The 18,435-nt window shown below is 51.6% G+C and overlaps 1 protein-coding gene across 1 annotated transcript in view; it reads left to right on the top strand.

Moving 5' to 3' along the window:
- Window positions 1-5,942, top strand: part of XXYLT1 (xyloside xylosyltransferase 1) — a gene marked incomplete at its 5' end in the record, with an annotated part of 33,451 nt that extends 27,509 nt beyond the window's left edge. Inside the window, one exon of the mRNA XM_027650456.1 lies at window positions 4,808-5,942. Coding sequence (XP_027506257.1) covers window positions 4,808-5,204 — 397 coding nt within the window. The remainder of the gene's footprint in view (window positions 1-4,807) is intronic.
- Between the last annotated feature and the right edge of the window lie 12,493 nt (window positions 5,943-18,435).

The following is an 18,435-nucleotide window of genomic DNA, read 5'->3' as shown; positions in this document are numbered from 1 at the left end:
TCCCATCCCATCCCATCCCATCCCATCCCATCCCATCCCATCCCATCCCATCCCATCCCCCTCTGTGGCCAGCTCTCCAAGGCCCCACAGGTACCCGGCACTAACATGTGGGCAGGTTGGCCAGGGATGGCTTGGTGGGACCACAGCCAGGTGCTATGTCCTCCTGCCCGCCCTGGGGGAGCCCTGGCAGTGCACGGAGCCCAGAGTACAGTCCTTGTGCCTCGTTGCTCATTGCACAGGATCCGCCGTGTTTGCCAGCAGCTGCAGCTGGATAACGCCGGCAGCCATCTGTGTTCTGGCTCAGGAACTGAACAGTGTATTTGGAGGGAGCAAGAGCGTGCACTTGTTGTTTTAGTTGGTGTTTGGGCTGGCAGGGCTGCTGTCGATGTGGCTCAGAGAGGGACAGCTGGCAGCCCGTGCTTCCCTTCTGTGCCAGGAGCTCTGTGCCTGGTTGGATGGGGCTCAGGGTCCCCCAGCCCCTGACCCCTGTGAGAGAGGCTTGGTGACAAAGTGTGTCGTCAGGGTGCTGGCTTGCTGCTGCTGCTGCCCTCCTGGGCAGCTGGCCCAAACTCTGCCAGTGCTTGGCAACAGGTAGAAGCAAACCAGTGAGCTCCAGCAAGAAGTTTACTGATTCTGGGACATTTATTACATCCAGAATCTTTCAGGTCCCTTATCTTTGTGGGTTTATCCCATGACTGTTGCCTTTGCTTTCCCCTTTGATGAGGGAGAAGCTGTGCAGCCTTCCTCCCTGGGTACCACACTGCATAGGTTCATGCAGTGCACGTGCATGGTGCACAGTGGCATTCAGAGACCCCACAGCCTTCCAGGAGCATCTTCTAACCACAGCCACCCTGGGTCTAGCCCAGCATCTCATTTCATGTCTTCTTGACCTGGCTCCTCAGTTCCCCAGCTGCCTGGGGGGATCCCACAGGCTGTCTGCATTCTTGGAGGTGCAGCCTCGTGACGAGGTTCCGCATCCTCAGCAGCAAGGCCAGCAGTGCTGTCTGTGGGGCCAGTGCTTTCAGCTTGCCACTGGTCACCCAGCTGGCAGTAACCCCTCCTTCTCGCCTTTCCTGCCAGCTAGGGCACCCAGCTGCTTTACCAGCTGTTTCCAGCTCATCCCAGGAAGTTGTCCCATAGCCCAGAGCTGAAGTGAATGAGTGGAAGATCAGGCATTTGGACAAAGTCTTCCCCCTACGCACTGTTTGTCCCTTGCTGTGCATGAAAGCGAGAGAAGGACCTGCAGAATACAGCTGGTGGGTGGAGCAGTCCCCTCTGCCCTAGCAGCTGATCCCATTGAGGCATTTTTAAGTGTGTGATGGCAGCTCTGTGAGCTGGGGCTCATGACTGCAGGCTGCAGCCAGGGGAGGTGCGGCCGCAGCGCCCTGCGCTGGGCCAGCAAGGGAAGTCCCGGTGGAAGCAGGGTTTTTTATCTGGGCTGCCTGGGCCCGGCCTTTGAATGCTTGGAAATGCTCTTCTCCAGATGTTTCCTAGCACACGCCGGCTCTGTTTATAAACAGCTCCTCAAAGCAAAGCCTGTTGAGGCTGCAGGCGGGTGCTCGTGGCAGCAGCGCTGCACGGCTCCCCTGCGCCATGCCACGAGGTCTGGGGCCACAGGTCACCTCTTTTCCCTCCCATCTAGAGGGGTCAAGGTGGTTAACAAAAGCCAAAAATGCCTCCTCTTCCTTTCCCCTCCCCTTCTCCTGGCTAGCAGCTTCCTGCCCTGATGCATCCTGGTGGTGACTGGCCTCTCTGGGCTGCCTTCCTGCCCAGGCTTTCACTGCTAGGGGCACAGAGAGGAGGGCACCCTGGAGCCAAGGCTGCTGGCACACTGCCCTGCCTGAACTGCCTGTTCCAGGGGAGATCCCAGCCACTCCAGGGGCTTGGGCCAGGGAGATATTTCCATTGCAGCTGGGGTTCAGTTCCTTGGTGATTGTCTCAGGGACACATCCTGACAGAACAATCATCAAGCCCTTTGGGTTTTCTCCCCCATGTTTTGCCAGAATTTGAGGTGGGTGCCAAGGGGTGATGCTGAGCAGGACAGAGTGGTGTGGAGTGCAGGCTGGAGTAGCTGTTTGGCTGGTTGTGCTTCCCCAGATCCATCACCTCCAAAGAGAACAATGCTCTCATAGGCACCACTCCTTCAACTTCCAACTGGGTGCAGGTGCCTTTCAGCCACACTATTCTCTGTCCTGGCCCCCGAAGGACAGCACCAAACCCCTCCATTAGAAGGACAAAAGCCAAGAAAAATCCAGGCTAAACAGCTGCTGCCAGCAGCCCTGCCAGAACACCTTTCCCTTGGTTGGCCTGAGCCCAGCACTGGCAAGGCTGTCGTGCAGCGCTGTGAGCAAGTTCCCGAACCATCGGCACTGCGGAGCCACCCACAGCTCATCACATCCTGGATCTCACCTCAGCACTGCTCCCTGGGGATGGCCCTATCCTCCCTTCCAGCCCCACTCCCGTGCAATCCGCAGGCACGAGCGGGGGAGGACAGCCCTGTCACGCCAGCACTGGGAGGAAGGGTGGAACAATTGCTGCTTGTCAGTCTGTCTCCTCTTCCTGCAGAAAAGGGCACATTGCTCCTTTCTTGTTATCAGCCTTCGACGAGTAATCTGCTGGGGAGAGGCATTGCTGGAAAATTGAGTCATTTGATACAGATCTGCTTTTGCTCTGCCATGGCCTGGCAATGCTGAGGGCTTGGTTGCTTGCATTTTCCTTATCCTAGGTGCTTGCAGTGGCTGTAATCTCATCTGTTAGCTTGGGCAGTGTGTGTTTGGAGGTGAGAACATCAAAAGAGTCAGCTTCACTGCTGTGGAGCTGGAAAGGTGCCCCACTCTGCGGCACTGCTCACCCTCTCCCTCCTGTCTGCTTCCAGCTTAACTTTTTGGGCATGGGAATGGCTTTCTAGGCACTGCTAGGGAGAAGCGGAGAGAACAGAGTACACAGAGGTGAGCTTGAGCCAGTCGTGTTCAGACTCCTGGACCTGAGCACCTCAGGAGGCTGATTGGTGCACAGCTGGGGCTTGTTCTGCAGGCTGAGCTTCCCTCTAATGCTGGGTGGAGAGTGCTTTGCCTTGCAACACCTGGATGCTCAGGAGCATCCATGAGTTGTCTTTGCCTCTCCCCAAGACACAACTGCTTTTTGCAGAGGCAGAGCCCTTTTTTCCCTTCCCTGCCCTTTAGATCCAACAAGTACTGCTGCCCATGGAATCCAATGAGGCAGCCCATCCTCCAGTCCCCTTTCCCAGGAAAGGGGATATGACTGCCTAAAAACTGAGCCCTCCTTCTGTGGAAAACTGGCACTTGGAAAAACCCTTTCCATTCTGAATCAGGCGAAAGGGAGTGGTGTAAAGACCCTTAATGAAGCAGGAAATATCAGTGCTTTGAATCTAAAGCATCTAAATGAAAGTTGTAAGGAAGTGATGCTACATGGTGGTTGTGGTTCTCCAGATCAGGAAATAAAAAATATGTTCACGGTTTACATCATTAATGAGGCCACTTTAAACCTTTGGGTTCTAAATCTGCACCATCTACCAACAAATTCTCGTTGCCTGGAGCTGCATGGAGACTTTAGTCGGTGTCTGACAGATTCAAAGAGGAACCAGTGGCAGCCTTGGCTTCTTCTTTCTAACAGTGTTTCTCCTTGACATCTTCACAGCAAGGTGTAAAAGAACCTTGCTGTAACTTTCCCTTAAGTGTGAGGGCTGGAAGGAGATGGCAGTGCTGGCAGCCCTGAATTGTCAGATGGTGGTGGGGGTCATAGGTCCCTCCTGCCTTCCTTGAAACCACAGGCTTGGACAGCTCTCAGGTGCTCAGCTTTGCAGCAGAGGATGCTGCTTGTGGGGAAGAAGATTTTCAGACTGAGTGGGAGTGATTTTTGGGGACAGATTCAACCCCAGGTAGTTGGGTAATAGCATGGGATGAATTCAATTCCTGCAAGTGGGAGCAACCAGTGTATATATGGTGAGGTGTATTCACTGCCCCAGGGCTGAGGAAGGAGCCAAAAACATTTTGGGACTGCTTGCTCAGGTAATCAAAATTTTTCCCATTTGAATCCACCTCTGGAGTTAGTTTTATTTACTACTAGACTTGCACCACTCTCTTCTCCTTGGTAGCTGGAAATTAGCTGGTGAAGACTGTGTCTGCCAGAGCTGCTACAGCTGAACCTTCCCAGAGCTGCAAGCACTGAAGGCACTGCTTGTTTAGCTAATGAGATGTTGCCACTGGATTTCTCTTTTTATTTTTATTTTGAAGAAGTTTTTCTGACACTCAGATATATTTCAAGTCTTCTAATTGCACAGCCTCAGACTGAGGCCCATCTTTGATCCGGAGTTTCCCCATAATCAAATAATAATAATGCTGTCAACTCTGCTGTTGAGATCCCATTAACTGCAGGACTTGCAGTTCTGGTGTGTACCAGCCATGGGGACACTCCTGGTGGTTCACCCCAGGCACTGGGGATGTGGTTTTGTCTCCCCACACAGCCGTGTGAGCAGTCACACGATCCTGTGTCCAGCTGGCTCACCAGAATGATGCTGGTAAGAAACAAAACGGGCTTTAGGATGTGGTAAACAGTGTGGTTTGAGGTCTGGGCAATATCCTGTGCAGGGGGACGGAGAGAAAGGCAGCCCACGAAGCAGTGGTTTCTCCGAGGGGCTGGGTGCCTCCAGACAGAAGACAGGCACTGCAAGATCCCTTGGGTGGGTGGTAGATCCTGTGCTGTGATCCAGACCTGCCCAGACTTGAGGTGGCTGCTCTTCAGGCTGCACTCCCTGACTCCCCTGTTCCTGTTTTTCCTCTCCTTCCAGGCACACCTTCTGGCAGTATCGCCGCGAGAACCCCCAAACCAAAGTGGGGGAGCCCCCTCCTGATGGGCTGCCAGGCTTCAACAGTGGTGTCCTGCTCCTGAACCTGGAAGCCATGAGGCAGTCCAAGCTCTACAACCAGCTGCTGGAGCCCACCATGGTGCAGAAGCTGACGGAGAAGTACCACTTCAAGGGCCACCTTGGGGACCAGGATTTCTTCACTATGGTGGGGATGGAGCACCCAGAGCTTTTCCATGTGCTTGACTGCACGTGGAACAGGCAGCTTTGCACGTGGTGGAGGGACCATGGATACAGCGACGTGTTTGACCAGTACTTCCAGTGCGAGGGTGAGGTCAAAATTTACCATGGGAACTGCAACACCCCTATCCCTGAAGACTAGAACACCCACCCACCACCTCTGAGAGCAGCTCTGACTGCAAAAGCCTTAGTGGCTGCACCAGCAGTCCCTCGGGAAGGGTGGCCAGCTCTGATCTGTTGCATCCCAGGTGAATCTCTGGGGATCCCAAGAGCTTTCAGTATCCCACAGCCTGTAATTCATCCCTTCAGGAGGAAGGGCAGTGCAGTTGCTGGAGCAGGATATCCACAGTCACTCTGTCCAGACTAGCTCCTGGCTCTGCTTGGGGTGAGTCCATGGTGCCTGTCTGTGCCACAGCTGCTGGGACATGGGGACAGCCAAGGGGCCATCAGAGCCTGTTGCCTTTGCCCATGGCAGGGTGCAGCTCCCTGGGTGCTGTGCAGCCTTACCTTGGATGGTCAGCAGGAGCCCACAGCAGGCACTTGGATGTTGTTTGTCGTTCCTCAGTGGCCCATTTCTGCACCTCATGCAGAGCACTGGTCTGGTCCCTCCAGAGAGCAGACACCATCCTCAGGTCATCTTCCTTTCTAAGCATTCCAGAAAGGCAAGAAGGCTTTAAAGACTGAAAAACTGCTTTAAATTGGGTTACTTACAAACAGAAATTGAATGCTAGATGAGCTTTAAAGCCGTCCATTGGTTCTTCTTAGCAATAAAAGCTTTACTGCGTTGTCCTAGAAGCGTTCAGTGAGCGTGTACCAATAGATTCATTTTTCTAGCTTTGCCTCTAACCTTTTGTACAGAAATAAAGCTGCAGATGTCAGACCTGCTCGGCTGTTTTTTGCGGCACAACTGAAGTCCTGTGCAATAGGAGATTTCCTACTTTTATCATGATTAAAACGTAGCTGATGTGTATCTGCTGGGCAGTTGAATGTGCTGCCCCACATAGCTTATCCCACATCTGTTCCACCCAAGTGATGCAAATAAACTGTCTGGCATACAAGCCAGATTTTTAAAGATCATCACCACCATAGCTGGGGTTGGTCTGGAAGGAGCTGGGAACTGCCTGTGCTGTGAATGAGTGAGCCTCAGGCATGAGCATGCTGTTCCCTCAGTAAATGCTGCCTCGGTGAGCCCAGCCAGCAGGCATGAGCTCCTGCACAGGTCTCTGTCAGGGAGGTGCACAGCACACTAACCCACCTCCAGCCTGGCTTTTACACCTGGCCAGCATGTGCCTGTGTGTGTCAGTGTGTGCATCTGTGTGATATGCACGTGCAAGAGAGAGGGATGGAGACCTAATTATGGCTTAGCCTAAAAATGGTGCACAACATGTCTGGCAGGAGTGTCCTGGGCTCCTTCCCCTGTGCCCATGAATGAACTTATCATTACTGAGGGAGAGGCTCTCCTCCCTCGAACTGATGTGCAGAGACATGAGGCTGTGGTAGGGCTGCATCCCGACCCTGCCCTCTCTGATGTGCTGAACCAATCCCTTTCCAAATAGCACAAAAGCTCCACTTTGAGTATTTTCACATCCCTGGGGAAGGAACAGCAAAGAAGGGATTAAAGGTGAGGGAAAGAAGCAGTACCCTGCTGTGTTAGACTCACATTTTCACCAAAAAACAAGGTGATCCAGCCTTGCTGTGCAAGGCAAGGAAGCCCCCCAGGGTGCTGGTGGGCAGGATTTGGTGTGGGAGATGCACCAGGATGATGCACCCTGAAGGACAAGGGGGGTTTGAAGGTGCCTCAGATGGCCAGAGCTGCTGCTGTGCCCAGAGAGCACATGCTGTCCTGGGAAGGGGGCTTTGCTCTGTTGGTGCCCCCTCATTTACGAGTGAGCTGAGTAGGGACATTTCCATGTTGTGTGGCCAGGAGCCACCCACCTCCCCTCTGTCCTGGTAGTGCCACACTGCTGTCTTGTCCTTGCTGGGCAGTTTCACAGTCCCATAGTTGGCATTGGCGCTTTGTCACCATCCTGACGTGTCCTGGGGCCCCCGCAATTGCCCCGAGCAGCTCCTGGAGTGCCCCATGTGCGCAGTCCCTGCCGTACCTGGGATGCTGCTGCAAGGACTCAGCCCTGCTCTTGCTGGTCAGGGCACATGGGTGGCACCAGTGACACACAGGGCCTCACACGCCAGGGCAGGACCTTGCCATCCGTTTGGAAATGGCCATGCTGGAAATACAGGCCAGGTGGCTTGTGTCACCAGCACTGGGGAGTGGTGGGGTAATGGGCAAACAGGGCTTTACCAGTGGCTGAGCAGCTTTGGGGTGGCTGTGGATGTCAGGGCTGGCCCAAAAGCACCACACTGGGTGCCACAGGGTCACACCTTGGGAGCCAGGGCTGCATTGGGCCAGGTGCCCCCCTGCCCCACAGCCACCCCTGGAGCTGGACCAGGTGTTAGGCATCCTCCACCTGAAGACAAGGGGATGCTTGCCACAGTGCTGGGAGCACTCTTCCCTCTCTGTGGGGTTCCAGGGGCTGTGATGGGGGTACATCTACCATTGTAGCCCCAGGCTGGAACCTTTCATTGAGGTTTTTTTCCAAAAATAAAGTCCGGGTTTTTTTCATTTTTTTCAGAATGGCAGTCCACTGGGAAACTCACTGCATTTTTTCAGCTAGGAAAAACGTAGTTAAGTGAAACATTTAATTCAGCTTGGATGGTTTTCCCCAGGCACCACACAGAGCCCAGTGCCACAGCTCCCACACAGCAGTGCCTGCCCCATCCGGACCCACATGGTCCCCGGGGCTGTGACTAAGCACCGCAGGCAGCGTGGACCCGCACGGTGCTATATATAGATCCTGCACGTAGCTAGAGCCTGTGTAATTATCTCCCCTTCATGCCCTGCTGATTGCAGGCACTAATGAGCTCAGCTGCAGAAACCGCAGTGGCAGCCTGGGGCTGCCAGCTCAGCCTTTTCAGAGGGTGCTGCCACAAGGGCCGCTTTGGGGCAGAAGCAGAGATTGCTGTGTTTGGCCGGAGTGACAGCATCCCTGAGGGCACTGCCTGATCAGGAGCCCTCACCCCCCACAGGCAGTTCCTGCACTAAGTGCCCAGCCAGCTGGTGACTGATGGGCCATCCCATGCCTTTCCTTCAGTGGTAATTCCTGGAAGAATAGGGACTTTCCATCTCCATCCTTCCTTGCCCTCCAGCACTGTCCTCAGGCAGATGCTGCTCCAGGCGCAAAAGGTCAGACCTGAGCATCCCCTCCTGGTCTCTATGACGATGGCCTGGGGCTGTGGCAGCCAGCACCAGCAGCTGCCAGCACAGGCACAGTGAGAGATGCCCAGAAAGCATTGAGCAGCACCGGTTTGCCCGTGGGCACTGGGGGTTTGCTGCAGTGACCCTGCGGCAGCAGCACTGGGACTGACAGGCAGCTCCTGGTCCCCAGGGGGCTGGCACCATGTCCTTGGGACAGCAGTGGTCCCCTGCCTAAGAAAGGGCCTCTGCAGACTCCAGAGCCTAGTTATGGGTTGGTTGGAGCCCCTCTGGAGATGTGGCAGGCTAAAGGCAACCCTGGGTGAGTGGCAGGTAGGGACACGCTGACAACACAGTGCTGGGGGGACACAGCTGTGGGGAGCAGGAAACCAGTCCCACCAGCACAAGCTGGTGGCAAGGGATGGGACCATGCCTCACTGGCCATGGGCCTTACACCCATGGGAGAGCTGCAGTGGCCCCAGCCAGGGCCTGTGGAAGGGCACAGAGCTCCTCCATCATGCCTGTTGGCTCTCTGCTCCTTGTCTTTTCACCTGCCGGCTCACAGCAAAGTGCTATTCATGTCAAGAGCCCCACGTTTTTCCAGGACAGAGAAGGAGATGGGAGAGCAAAGGGGTCTCCTTGAACTCTTTGTAGAAGACCAGGCTGTGGAAAGCAGCTCTGTAGCTTGAGCTTTAGGAGAAAATTCAATTTCTTGTATCATTCAGCATTTGTGAGAAATTGCATGTAGAACAAAAAGTATCCCTGGTTTTCTGCCCACTGTGCTGGAGCTGCCTGTGATTTTTGCTCTCCTCTCCTGCATTTCATAACACTATCAGTGTTTATTCTCTTACTCATTTGTACTTCTTTCCCATTTGAAACGATCAATTGTTGGTATAAACTCACCTAGGGAGCAATTACTATGAGCCTAACCCAAACAGGCTCTGGGGTGCTCCATTAAGCAATATCACCACCCTCGCTCTCTGCTGATCCCAGAGGATACAATATTTACTTTTCAGCTCTCTGCTATTCATACCCAGCGCACTTCGGTCAGTGTGCCAAGAATAACACAAACCTTAACAACGGCTTTCAGCGCTAAGATGGAGTTCCTGACTTTGCGAAACAAAACAAAACAAAAAAATAAAAAGCCAACCTGTTATTTCGCCTTTGCTGAGAAATGCCTGGCAGCAGCAGAGCAGGTGGGTGCCAGAACCACCCTTCTGCCTTGGGGTGGTGAAATCTGCCCCGATGGACACAGAAAGAAGCAAAAAAAAAAAAAAAGAGCAGTAAGCCTGGGACACAGGTTGGCAACTGCTGGCTTTTCCTTTTAATGCAGATTTTTATTGGGTTGCTGCGTTGTTTTGTGAGCTTTTCCTCAAAAGCTTTGCAGAACCACAGAGGGACATATTCCCCAGCAGCTGTAAATATTTCAGCCAGGCTTTCAGTAGCTCTGTCTCTGACCATCACAAGCCTCTGTGGCTTTAATTACTAATTGCAAAGAAATTGCTGCCCAGTCCTGTTAGCCTTTCAGTGCCATCAGGGTTCATTTTGTGCAGTTCTCCTCTGGAAATTATTTATTCACTAATCAGCTGCTAACCAGGGGGAGTGCTTGGAGCAAATTACCTTCCTGTGGTATTTCATAGGCATTAGCTGTATTGTACCTAAAGCCTCAGCGTTAATTTAGACAATTTGCCTATCTGAAGGAAAAACTGAAAGAAAGCAGAGTCTGGAGCTGCCAGAATGAGCTGCAGGTCTGGCCCTGCTGGAGGCTTTGGCATTGCCCACCAGTGAGGGGATGGTCAGCAGTTTACAGGGCGTTCCTGAGAGCCAGATGTGTCTATCCTGGGGTGTTCCTAAGAGCCAGATGTGGCTTTCATGGGGCAGATGTTGCTGTTGTGGCAGGTAGGAAACCACACCCTGGGGCTCCAATTCCCTTCCGAACATATGGGCACCTTCAAGCTCTTTCTCCTGGCTCGTTCCTGATGGATTTGGCATCCTGTAGCCCTGGCAAGGCACTTGTCCTCAGTGCCAGCCTTTACCAGCAGAGCCCCAGTGCCAGCTTCTCCTCCTGCTCCTGCTCAGCCATCGTTTAGCAGCAATTTATGACCCTACTGGTGACAATCCTAAAGCTGTGCAAGCCACAGGCTGCAGGCAGAGACCTGCTCACAGAAGGCACTGCATGGAGTGTCTCCATTTATCACCTACAGATTCTTGCTCTTAGTGCATTTTGCGGCTGTTGAAAGGTTTGGGGCCTTTGTCACAGCACATCCCCTCCTTGGAGCTGGTCAGGATAAACAGACACTCTCAGATCCTAAGGACAGTATCAGTTTAGGGAATAAATTGCTTATGGATACCCTGTGGCACATGGGGGTCTGGGCAGTGTGTCAGAAAGAAAAGGTGTATTTTTTTTTCCTGCATGCTTCTTCCTTTCAAACTCATTTTTTTCTGTGCTGGAGGACTTCTCTGGCTACCTTGGGAACACAGCAAAGACATGCCCTTCCAGCATAATCTGCCAAGCTCAAAGGAGAGGGAAATTTTATACAGTGTGCTTAAAAAGACCAGCAGCAATGGGGAAAAAAGTGAATGGGCATGTGAGATTGAGCCCCTCAGCTATGGAATGGGGGCTTGGAGAGCTGTCCAGGTAAAGGATGCTCAGCTGAGCTGACAGGCCCTATGGTCCTGCAGTCAAAAACCATTATCTGGAAAATGGGGGATAATGGTGACGTGGCAGAACCTGCCACTGATGCTGAGCTGTTCAGGAGAGGGAAATATAGAACTGATGTGAAGAACTGCAGAAAATGTGGCTGATATGGAGCAGTAGGTAGTAAAATGGGAATAAAATTCATCATTGATAGATGCTGGGTAGTGCAGGTGCAGAAGGGTATAACTCGAGGGTACAGGGAAGAGCAGTGGAGAGCAAGAAGGTGATCTGGGAGGTACCACAGTTCCTCACCTTGCTGAAGCCAAGCACCCACATGCAGGGCAGACCAGGGTGGGATTTCCCTCCACTTGCTGCTCAGGGGGCACCCACTGCAGCAGCTGTTCCATAGGCACAGGACAGGAGAACTGCCAGTGCAGAGCAGGCAGATGGACCACATGGCTGAAATGCCAGGCCGTGCTCTGCCTGACTGTGTATCCCTGCAGGCTGCACTTACAGAGTCACAGCTCCAGCCTTGAAACCATCCTTGGACTCCACTCCATCAGCCCACTGGAGCTGGAGTAGAGGCTGTGCTGGGCAGAGCATTGTGCATCAGCTGTGGGGATCATCCCCAGGGATTAAAACAGTCTTCAGACTATGGACAAGGACGGTGCAGTTGAGGAGAATCAGCAACGTTCCCACCCTCTCCTGGGAACAAACGAAATTTTGCAATTGTGCAGGATCTCAGCTCAGCAGTTTGGGAAATTCTCAGTCCTACAGAAAAGGCAAAGGTGTCCAGCAGCAATTTCTGTTTGGTAATTAGAAAAGATGTCCTGGCATTGTAAACTACTGCACTCCGCAGAAGGCAAACAGCAGTGCCTGGAGTCCAGCAGGGCTGGGTGTATTCCAGTTAAATAATGGGAATTAACTGTAATGCCTGTGCAAAAGGCAAGGAGGATGCTAGTCCTGTGCCAGTGTTCAAAGGCTAGTGCCTTAACTCTCAAGTTGGGCAAAAGGATGAGAAAACTGGTGTAAGATTCACTGGATAGTAAATTTTCCAGGTCAAAAATGTTTGGCCTGGAAAAGATGCAGGAACAGACCTAGAAGAAAATTCCATATGGTGGAAGAGAAACTGGAGGCCAGCACATCATGCCTGTGCTGACACACCAGTGTTTCACATTTTCAAAGCAGCAGATGCTGCAAAAATAGGAAATACAAGAAGTCAGCATTATTAAAGCAAATGTAATTAAATATCCTATCATGAGTCACTTACTTGTAAACCTCAAGAATTTTTTAGCAGATGCCACTAAATTTCTTTCACCAGTCATTGGTCTGGCTAAGTTTTACCAGCAAAGAACAAGGAGGATATAAAATCACAGTGTTTCATCTTCTCCTTCCCTTAAGAGCTGTGTGTAATAGGATGGATTATCAAATCATCAAATACGGGAAGCTTTTAAATAATGCTGAGCTAAGTAGGGAGTGCCAAGGCAGTCATGCATTTGTCATAAAAACAGAGTACCAGGTTCTTAATGAATAAATGTGTCAGATGGATTTGGGCAGGAGCATCAGGCAGGCTAGTGGGGGCCAGTAGCATCACATACAGATCCTGAAGACTCTGTAGTCTCCAGTATGAACTTACCGGTGTTTTCAGTCCTGCAGCTCCTCCTGCCCGCTGAATTTCTGTGGTCCATGCTCAGCCAAGCCTCTCTGTGAAGGGACCACATTGTCCTGATTCTAGAAAGTAAAAAGAAGCAGAGGCTGTCCAACACTGTCCAACGTGGGGCCTGGAGGTATTTCAAGGTTTTCTGGCTGTCCTTTCAGCTGCCAGCCCCAAATGCCCCAGACTAGAGGCTGACCTGGGAGCCAGGTGTCCTGGGGTGCTGTGGGTCCTTTTCCCTATTTCATTTTCATATCCCTCACAGGAGAGCGATGCCCACCCTGCTCTGGTGGGATGGGCAGTTCAGCAGGAACCCAGAGCTTCATGTGCAGGCTGGGAAGGATGTGGTGCAGGATGCTGGGGATATACCTGTAACAGCACCTGGTAGGGTGCACATGAGTACCTGGAGCAGCATTGGAGGGTGTCAGAGCATGTTCTGGGGACACCTCCTGCAGTCAGAATTCCTCCTGGAGGAGCTGCAACACTAGAAAGCAAAGTCCTCCTGCCCCCAAAGTCACATCTAGGACAAGACATGGAGTTTGAAGTGCCACCACACTCAGCAGAGCAGGAAGGCTGTGGGCAGACATGAATTAAATATACTGGCCTGGGCTACATTTATCCTTCTCAAAATAACTTTGCTTTTTGTGGATCCACTGTCTGAAAACCATAATTGATACTGTCCGAGCGCTCGGGCCCTTTATAGTTGGTTGTAGAATAGAGACCTTCTGGTACTGCAAGAGCAGGCACAGACCCAATCAAAGCTAAATCAGTGCTGTGGCCACAGCAGGGCTGGGCTGAAGGAGGGGACGCTTGTGGCCCCACACACCCAGGGATGGCATTTGTCCCATGGGGCCCACACTTCAGGTACCCTCTGCAGCCATAAGCTGTGATGTCCTGGGGTCCCAGAACTGCCACCAGGGTTGCCCACTGGCACGCTGCCCACCACATGAGCGTGCACTGAGCTCTCAAGGTTCTTCCTACAGACCACCTGGGCTCCGACTGTAAAACACAGTAAAACACATGCTAATTTTTCCAAATTCCAGGTGTGGGGAGCACAGGTGACCCATTCATTTTGCTTACAGCAGCTGGAGGCTTTGAGGCTGTGGGGTGCTGTTAAGGAGGTCACCTGGCAGAGCGGTGTGCCCTGCTGCTGTCCAGTTTTAGTTAGAGGCAAGTTCATTTGCTTTTTTCTGATTTTTCCCTCAGATGTCACAGTCTTTCGCATAAGGAAGATTGAACTGTGATATTTTTAACCATCCTTGTAAAAAAAATATATGGTGCATTGTGGAAGAAGCTTCCAAGAGGCTCAGCTTGGCAGGGGAGGGGGCAGGGGCTGGCCCCAGGAGAGGGGAGCCTTTGCTCTGTGACACCTGCCCGGGATGGTACAAACAGAGCTGCAACACCAGGTGAGACAGCATTTATGCTGAAATGATAAATTGTGCTGAGAAAGATAAATCAGTGGATTCTGATGTCTGTAGCATAGGAATGATCCATTGCCAAGGTTGCACACACAGTGTTCAGGAGCAGTGGGATGGGTGCAGTGGGCACTGCCAGGAGGGGATGCTGCCCCTTACTCACATAAGCCTCCCTAGGACAGGGGCACAGGGAGTTGCACCCTCCTTGTTGGCTTTGGAGCTATGTTGAGCTCCAGGGGGTGAATAGGTCTGGGCTTAGGGCAATGCCAAAGGCTGCTTTGCTTCCCACTGCCCTGCGTCTGGAGCATGTCCAACGCAGGGGCCACCTTGCAGTGTGGGCTGGGCAGCAGCACTGGTGGGATTCCAGCGTTGTCAGCTTCTCTGCCCAGTCCACCACCCCTACCCTGAGCCCTCACTTCACACACGAGGAAATGTCTGAGCTGGGAAACATCCCCAGATCATCACAGATGGCAAAGCACACAGATAACTGGCTTGTCAGGGCACGCCTCTACTTTTCCATGTTCTCAGAGACAAAAAAATTAATTCTCCCCTGTAATCCCAAAGTTCTTTTGATGATGAGAAAAGGCAATTGAAAAGTTTTGTTGCATAACCTTCAAGATGAAATGATGATTTATTTAGAACGTGCTTTGTGCTGTTACGCAGCATAGAGGCTCAGCAATTAGCTGGAAGCAAATATTCCTCCTAATTTTCCGTGAGCGTGTCATTAGGATAGTGTCTCACCAGTTGAAAATTATCATTATCAGCTGCAAATATTGCAGAAGTTCAAACCATTTGCTTGTAGCTTTCTTTTTAGATTTTCAAATATTTTTATTTCAATTTCATTGCTGCCTTGGAAATAATCAGGCAATGGTTTCTTCTCCTTGCAAACTGCCATAACAAACAAACAGTGGAAATATGCTGATATTTCTACAGCTGGAAGTATCAATGGCAGTCAGAGGAAAATGCCCCTTTCAAGCAAATCTTTAATAGTTTCTGGATGAAAGAAGAACCAAGGTATTGTATTCAAAGCACGTAGCTTCTGTCTGCTGCTCATCTCCAGTGTCTCCCACAACCTTCAAAGAGCTCAGAGCCACCAGCAGCCGTGCCCAACAATGCTAACAAAACTAGGCTCCTTATTGCCTTCCAGCCCTTTGAACTTCTGCAACAAATGAGGGGGATTTGGTGGTGGCAGATATACATTTTTTCCATAGCTGGGGATAAACATAAATCTCTGCCATTCCATTTCCCTGTGTGGATTGACAGGGTGAAGTTCAGAAACCTGTGGTAATCTTTCTGGGCAAGCCCAATCCTGACCACAATGTCCTGTCATGGGCTCTCCCTGTGGAGAGTGGGCCAGGGTGCTGTTCAGTGCAGCAGGAAAACTGTCACCAGGGTTTGTGCTGGGCTTGTGGGCAAGGGTTTGGGCTTCCCAGCCTGACTCCCATGCTGCATGCAAGGTCCCCTGGTGCCATTTGGGATTGCTCTCCTGCAGTTCCTCTGCTTGCACTGGTTTTCTCTTTGGTCAAACAAAGCAAATTTTACAGAAGAGGGTTCTCCTCACCTTTTCTTTCTGTTGCCTGTGGCTGGAATGGTGTGGGAAAGGCTGTGGAGTCACTTCCCATCCCTCTGCAATGTCCCACCACAGGGCAGAGACATGGGTCACAGCTGTCCCATACCCCTTGCAAACAGGCAGAGGGTGTTTTATTTTTTTTAGGAGAAAATTTGGTCACAAAATGAGCACTTTTAGCTCATTCCCAGCCCTTGGTGCCAGTGCCAAACCTGTGGGACCTCTCTGAGCACTGCTGTTAAAAAAAGGAGCAGGCAGGTTCCTGGTCCCCAGAAAAACCCCATGATGCCCTCCTGGCCTGTGGGGTGGTTCTTGCTGGGGAATGCTGCAAACCTGGCTGAGAACATGCTAGGGTGGTTCCCAGAACTGGGAACCCATCTCCTGGAGCTGAGCTCCTCAGGGCTCTGTGGTGGAGGATGGAGGGAAGCATCATTCCTTATTGCCCCCATGTCCTCCCCTCAGGGAACAGCACATTTTATCCCACAGAGTCTAGTATAGTGGACTGGTAAAACTCATTGCCCAGTTGATATGGAAACTAATTTTCTAGCAGCATGAAATTTGTATGTGTGGGAGAGTGTTGCATGATCTGTGTTTGATGGGAAAAAATTGGCTTCAAATAGGGCAAAGATCTTTGGTCACAGGCATTTGATAGAAATAAAGGTTGAGGAGAGAAGTATGAACAGTGGCAAATGTTTCTCACAGAAAGGACAGTTAATCCTGGAGGCCTCAGCTATTTTTCTTCTTTCAGAATGATGCCAGGTGAAATATCTGCCAACTGTGACATCTTTAAAGCCTTGAGAGCCTGAGAGGAAACTCAGAACCTCCTGTTGATTGTAGTAAGTCCAGTAAACAATTTCACTCCTGAAGAAACACTTTCCATGTGTGTTGCATGGAAGGCTTTGCACTGAGAGTCTGTGACTATAAATCAAAAAGCAAAATAAATCAAGAAGTGGTGCTTTATTCTGCCTGGTCAGGTAAAAGCCCCAAATATTGGCCCTTCCTTGCTCCCAGACCTTGCAGTAACCAGGGCTCCTGTTTTCCACCATATATTCTGCATCAACTGGGTTTTCTGCATGGATTTATGTTCACACCTTGTGAATCTATGCCTTCCAGGGAAAAGTGATAGCATGAAAGACAATGTCTGCTGGCAGCTTGTACACTCATCAGGAGGAGGTATGAATTCTCTCCAGTCATTGTCGGTCACACTTATAATCCAGGAGGCTTCTTTCAAGATGTGGTGGGACACAGGCTTTTTGCACATTGAATGTTAAAAGGTAGTGTCAGCTTTCACAGTAATTTAAGGCTGGCATTCATTCCTGCCTTATTCTTGCTTCCAAAGGGCATCTTTCATCTTTCTTGGAGGCTTATCATTAGCAGACATCATAAGCAAAGCCTTTAAACACCCTCACCATCTCTCACAGACTGGCTTCATTCAACACCTGGCCCAAAATGCAGGGTGTACCTTTTGTCTGTGTGACGGGACACTTGCCTGAAGGGAACAAGTATCTGAGGGAGGGCAAGCACATGTGGGTGTGAATTTGTACATGGGTATGTGGGTATGTGGGTAGGTTCTTCAAGCCATCCTCTCCAGAATTTGAAGCCTGGGCAGTGTCCTGCAGGAGGGTGAGATGGTGCTCTTCCTGGCACGTGGGCACACAGGGCTGTGCTGCAGAACAGGACCGTGGGCGTTTGCTCAGCATTTTGCTGGGGGAAGCTGAGGCAGGAGCCCCAGGGCAGACCTGCGGGTGATTTGGGGGAAAAAATAATTTAAAAAATGTTAAATCTGAAGAGGGAGGTGCTGGTGATTATTAACATGAGGCTAAGCAGCAGCTCACCACACAGCTGTGGCTCAGCTGTCTGTACACCTTGGAGAAGCTTTTTGGATACTGTGGTCTTTGTTTTCCTCCAACATGTGAGGAGCAGATGTGAGGTGAGCCACAGATGGACATTTGACTGTGTTTTTTCAAAACCAATGTCAATCTATGGAGTTTAAAAGGGAACCACGCTCCAGCAGTAGGGTTTTCCCAGCCCCGGCACTGGTGAGACCCCTTCTCTCCAAGCAGGGACTGAGCCTCCACCCACTTAACCAAGCTGGTCCCATACAGAGGCTGCTTTCACCTCCCTCTTCCCAGAGAACAGCCACCCTTGACCTCTGCACTGGGCCCTTCCTGGCAATTAACAACCAGCCAAGCTAATCAACACCTCCCAACAGAGCACTGCAGCAGCCAGGAAAACTGACCGTGCGCTTGATCCGGTGCTGGAAAGCACCATGAACTCCAGCCAAGGGGGCACCTTGCAGAGCAGGCTGCCTGTCTGCTGGAGAGTGATGTCCTGAGCCCCCTGAGAGCAGTGGCCCTGGGGAGGGAAGGCCTCGTGGTCTGCAGCACGAGTGCTTCCAGCTGGTTACACTCTGGGGCGCAGGGAGCAGGATTGCTATATGGCTCCTGAGGAGCAATAAGCAGCCATGAAAAGGTCTTGCATAATGTCATGGTCTGATTTCCAGTGCTGCTGAGCTCCTCCGTTGGGAAGAGGAGCCACCGAAACTGGGCTGTGGGCCAGTCTGTGCCCTGTTGCTCGTGGAGTGCAAAGCCTTCTGCTCTTCAAGTTTCAAAATACTCACAGCACCGTCCTGCTCCCTCAGGATCGCCCACACCTATCAGTGCTGCTCTTGGCTTGTGCTGGAACAGGGATGTGCAGAGATGGGACAGGTTCCTTTGTGTGGGATCTGCTTTGCTGTCCCACTGGTGTCGTGGTGTGGGCAAAGATCAGTAGCAGTGACTGTGGGCAGGGCATAAATGTCCCTCCCAGCCACGTGTTTCCCAGTGTCTTCTGCAAAACCCTCTCCTCAG

Source organism: Corapipo altera, unplaced genomic scaffold, assembly GCF_003945725.1.
Source record: "Corapipo altera isolate COAL_440 unplaced genomic scaffold, ASM394572v1 54, whole genome shotgun sequence".
NCBI lineage: Eukaryota > Metazoa > Chordata > Aves > Passeriformes > Pipridae > Corapipo > Corapipo altera.
The sequence above is the reverse complement of the archived record's forward strand: the minus strand, read 5'-3'. Positions and strand labels throughout refer to the sequence as shown.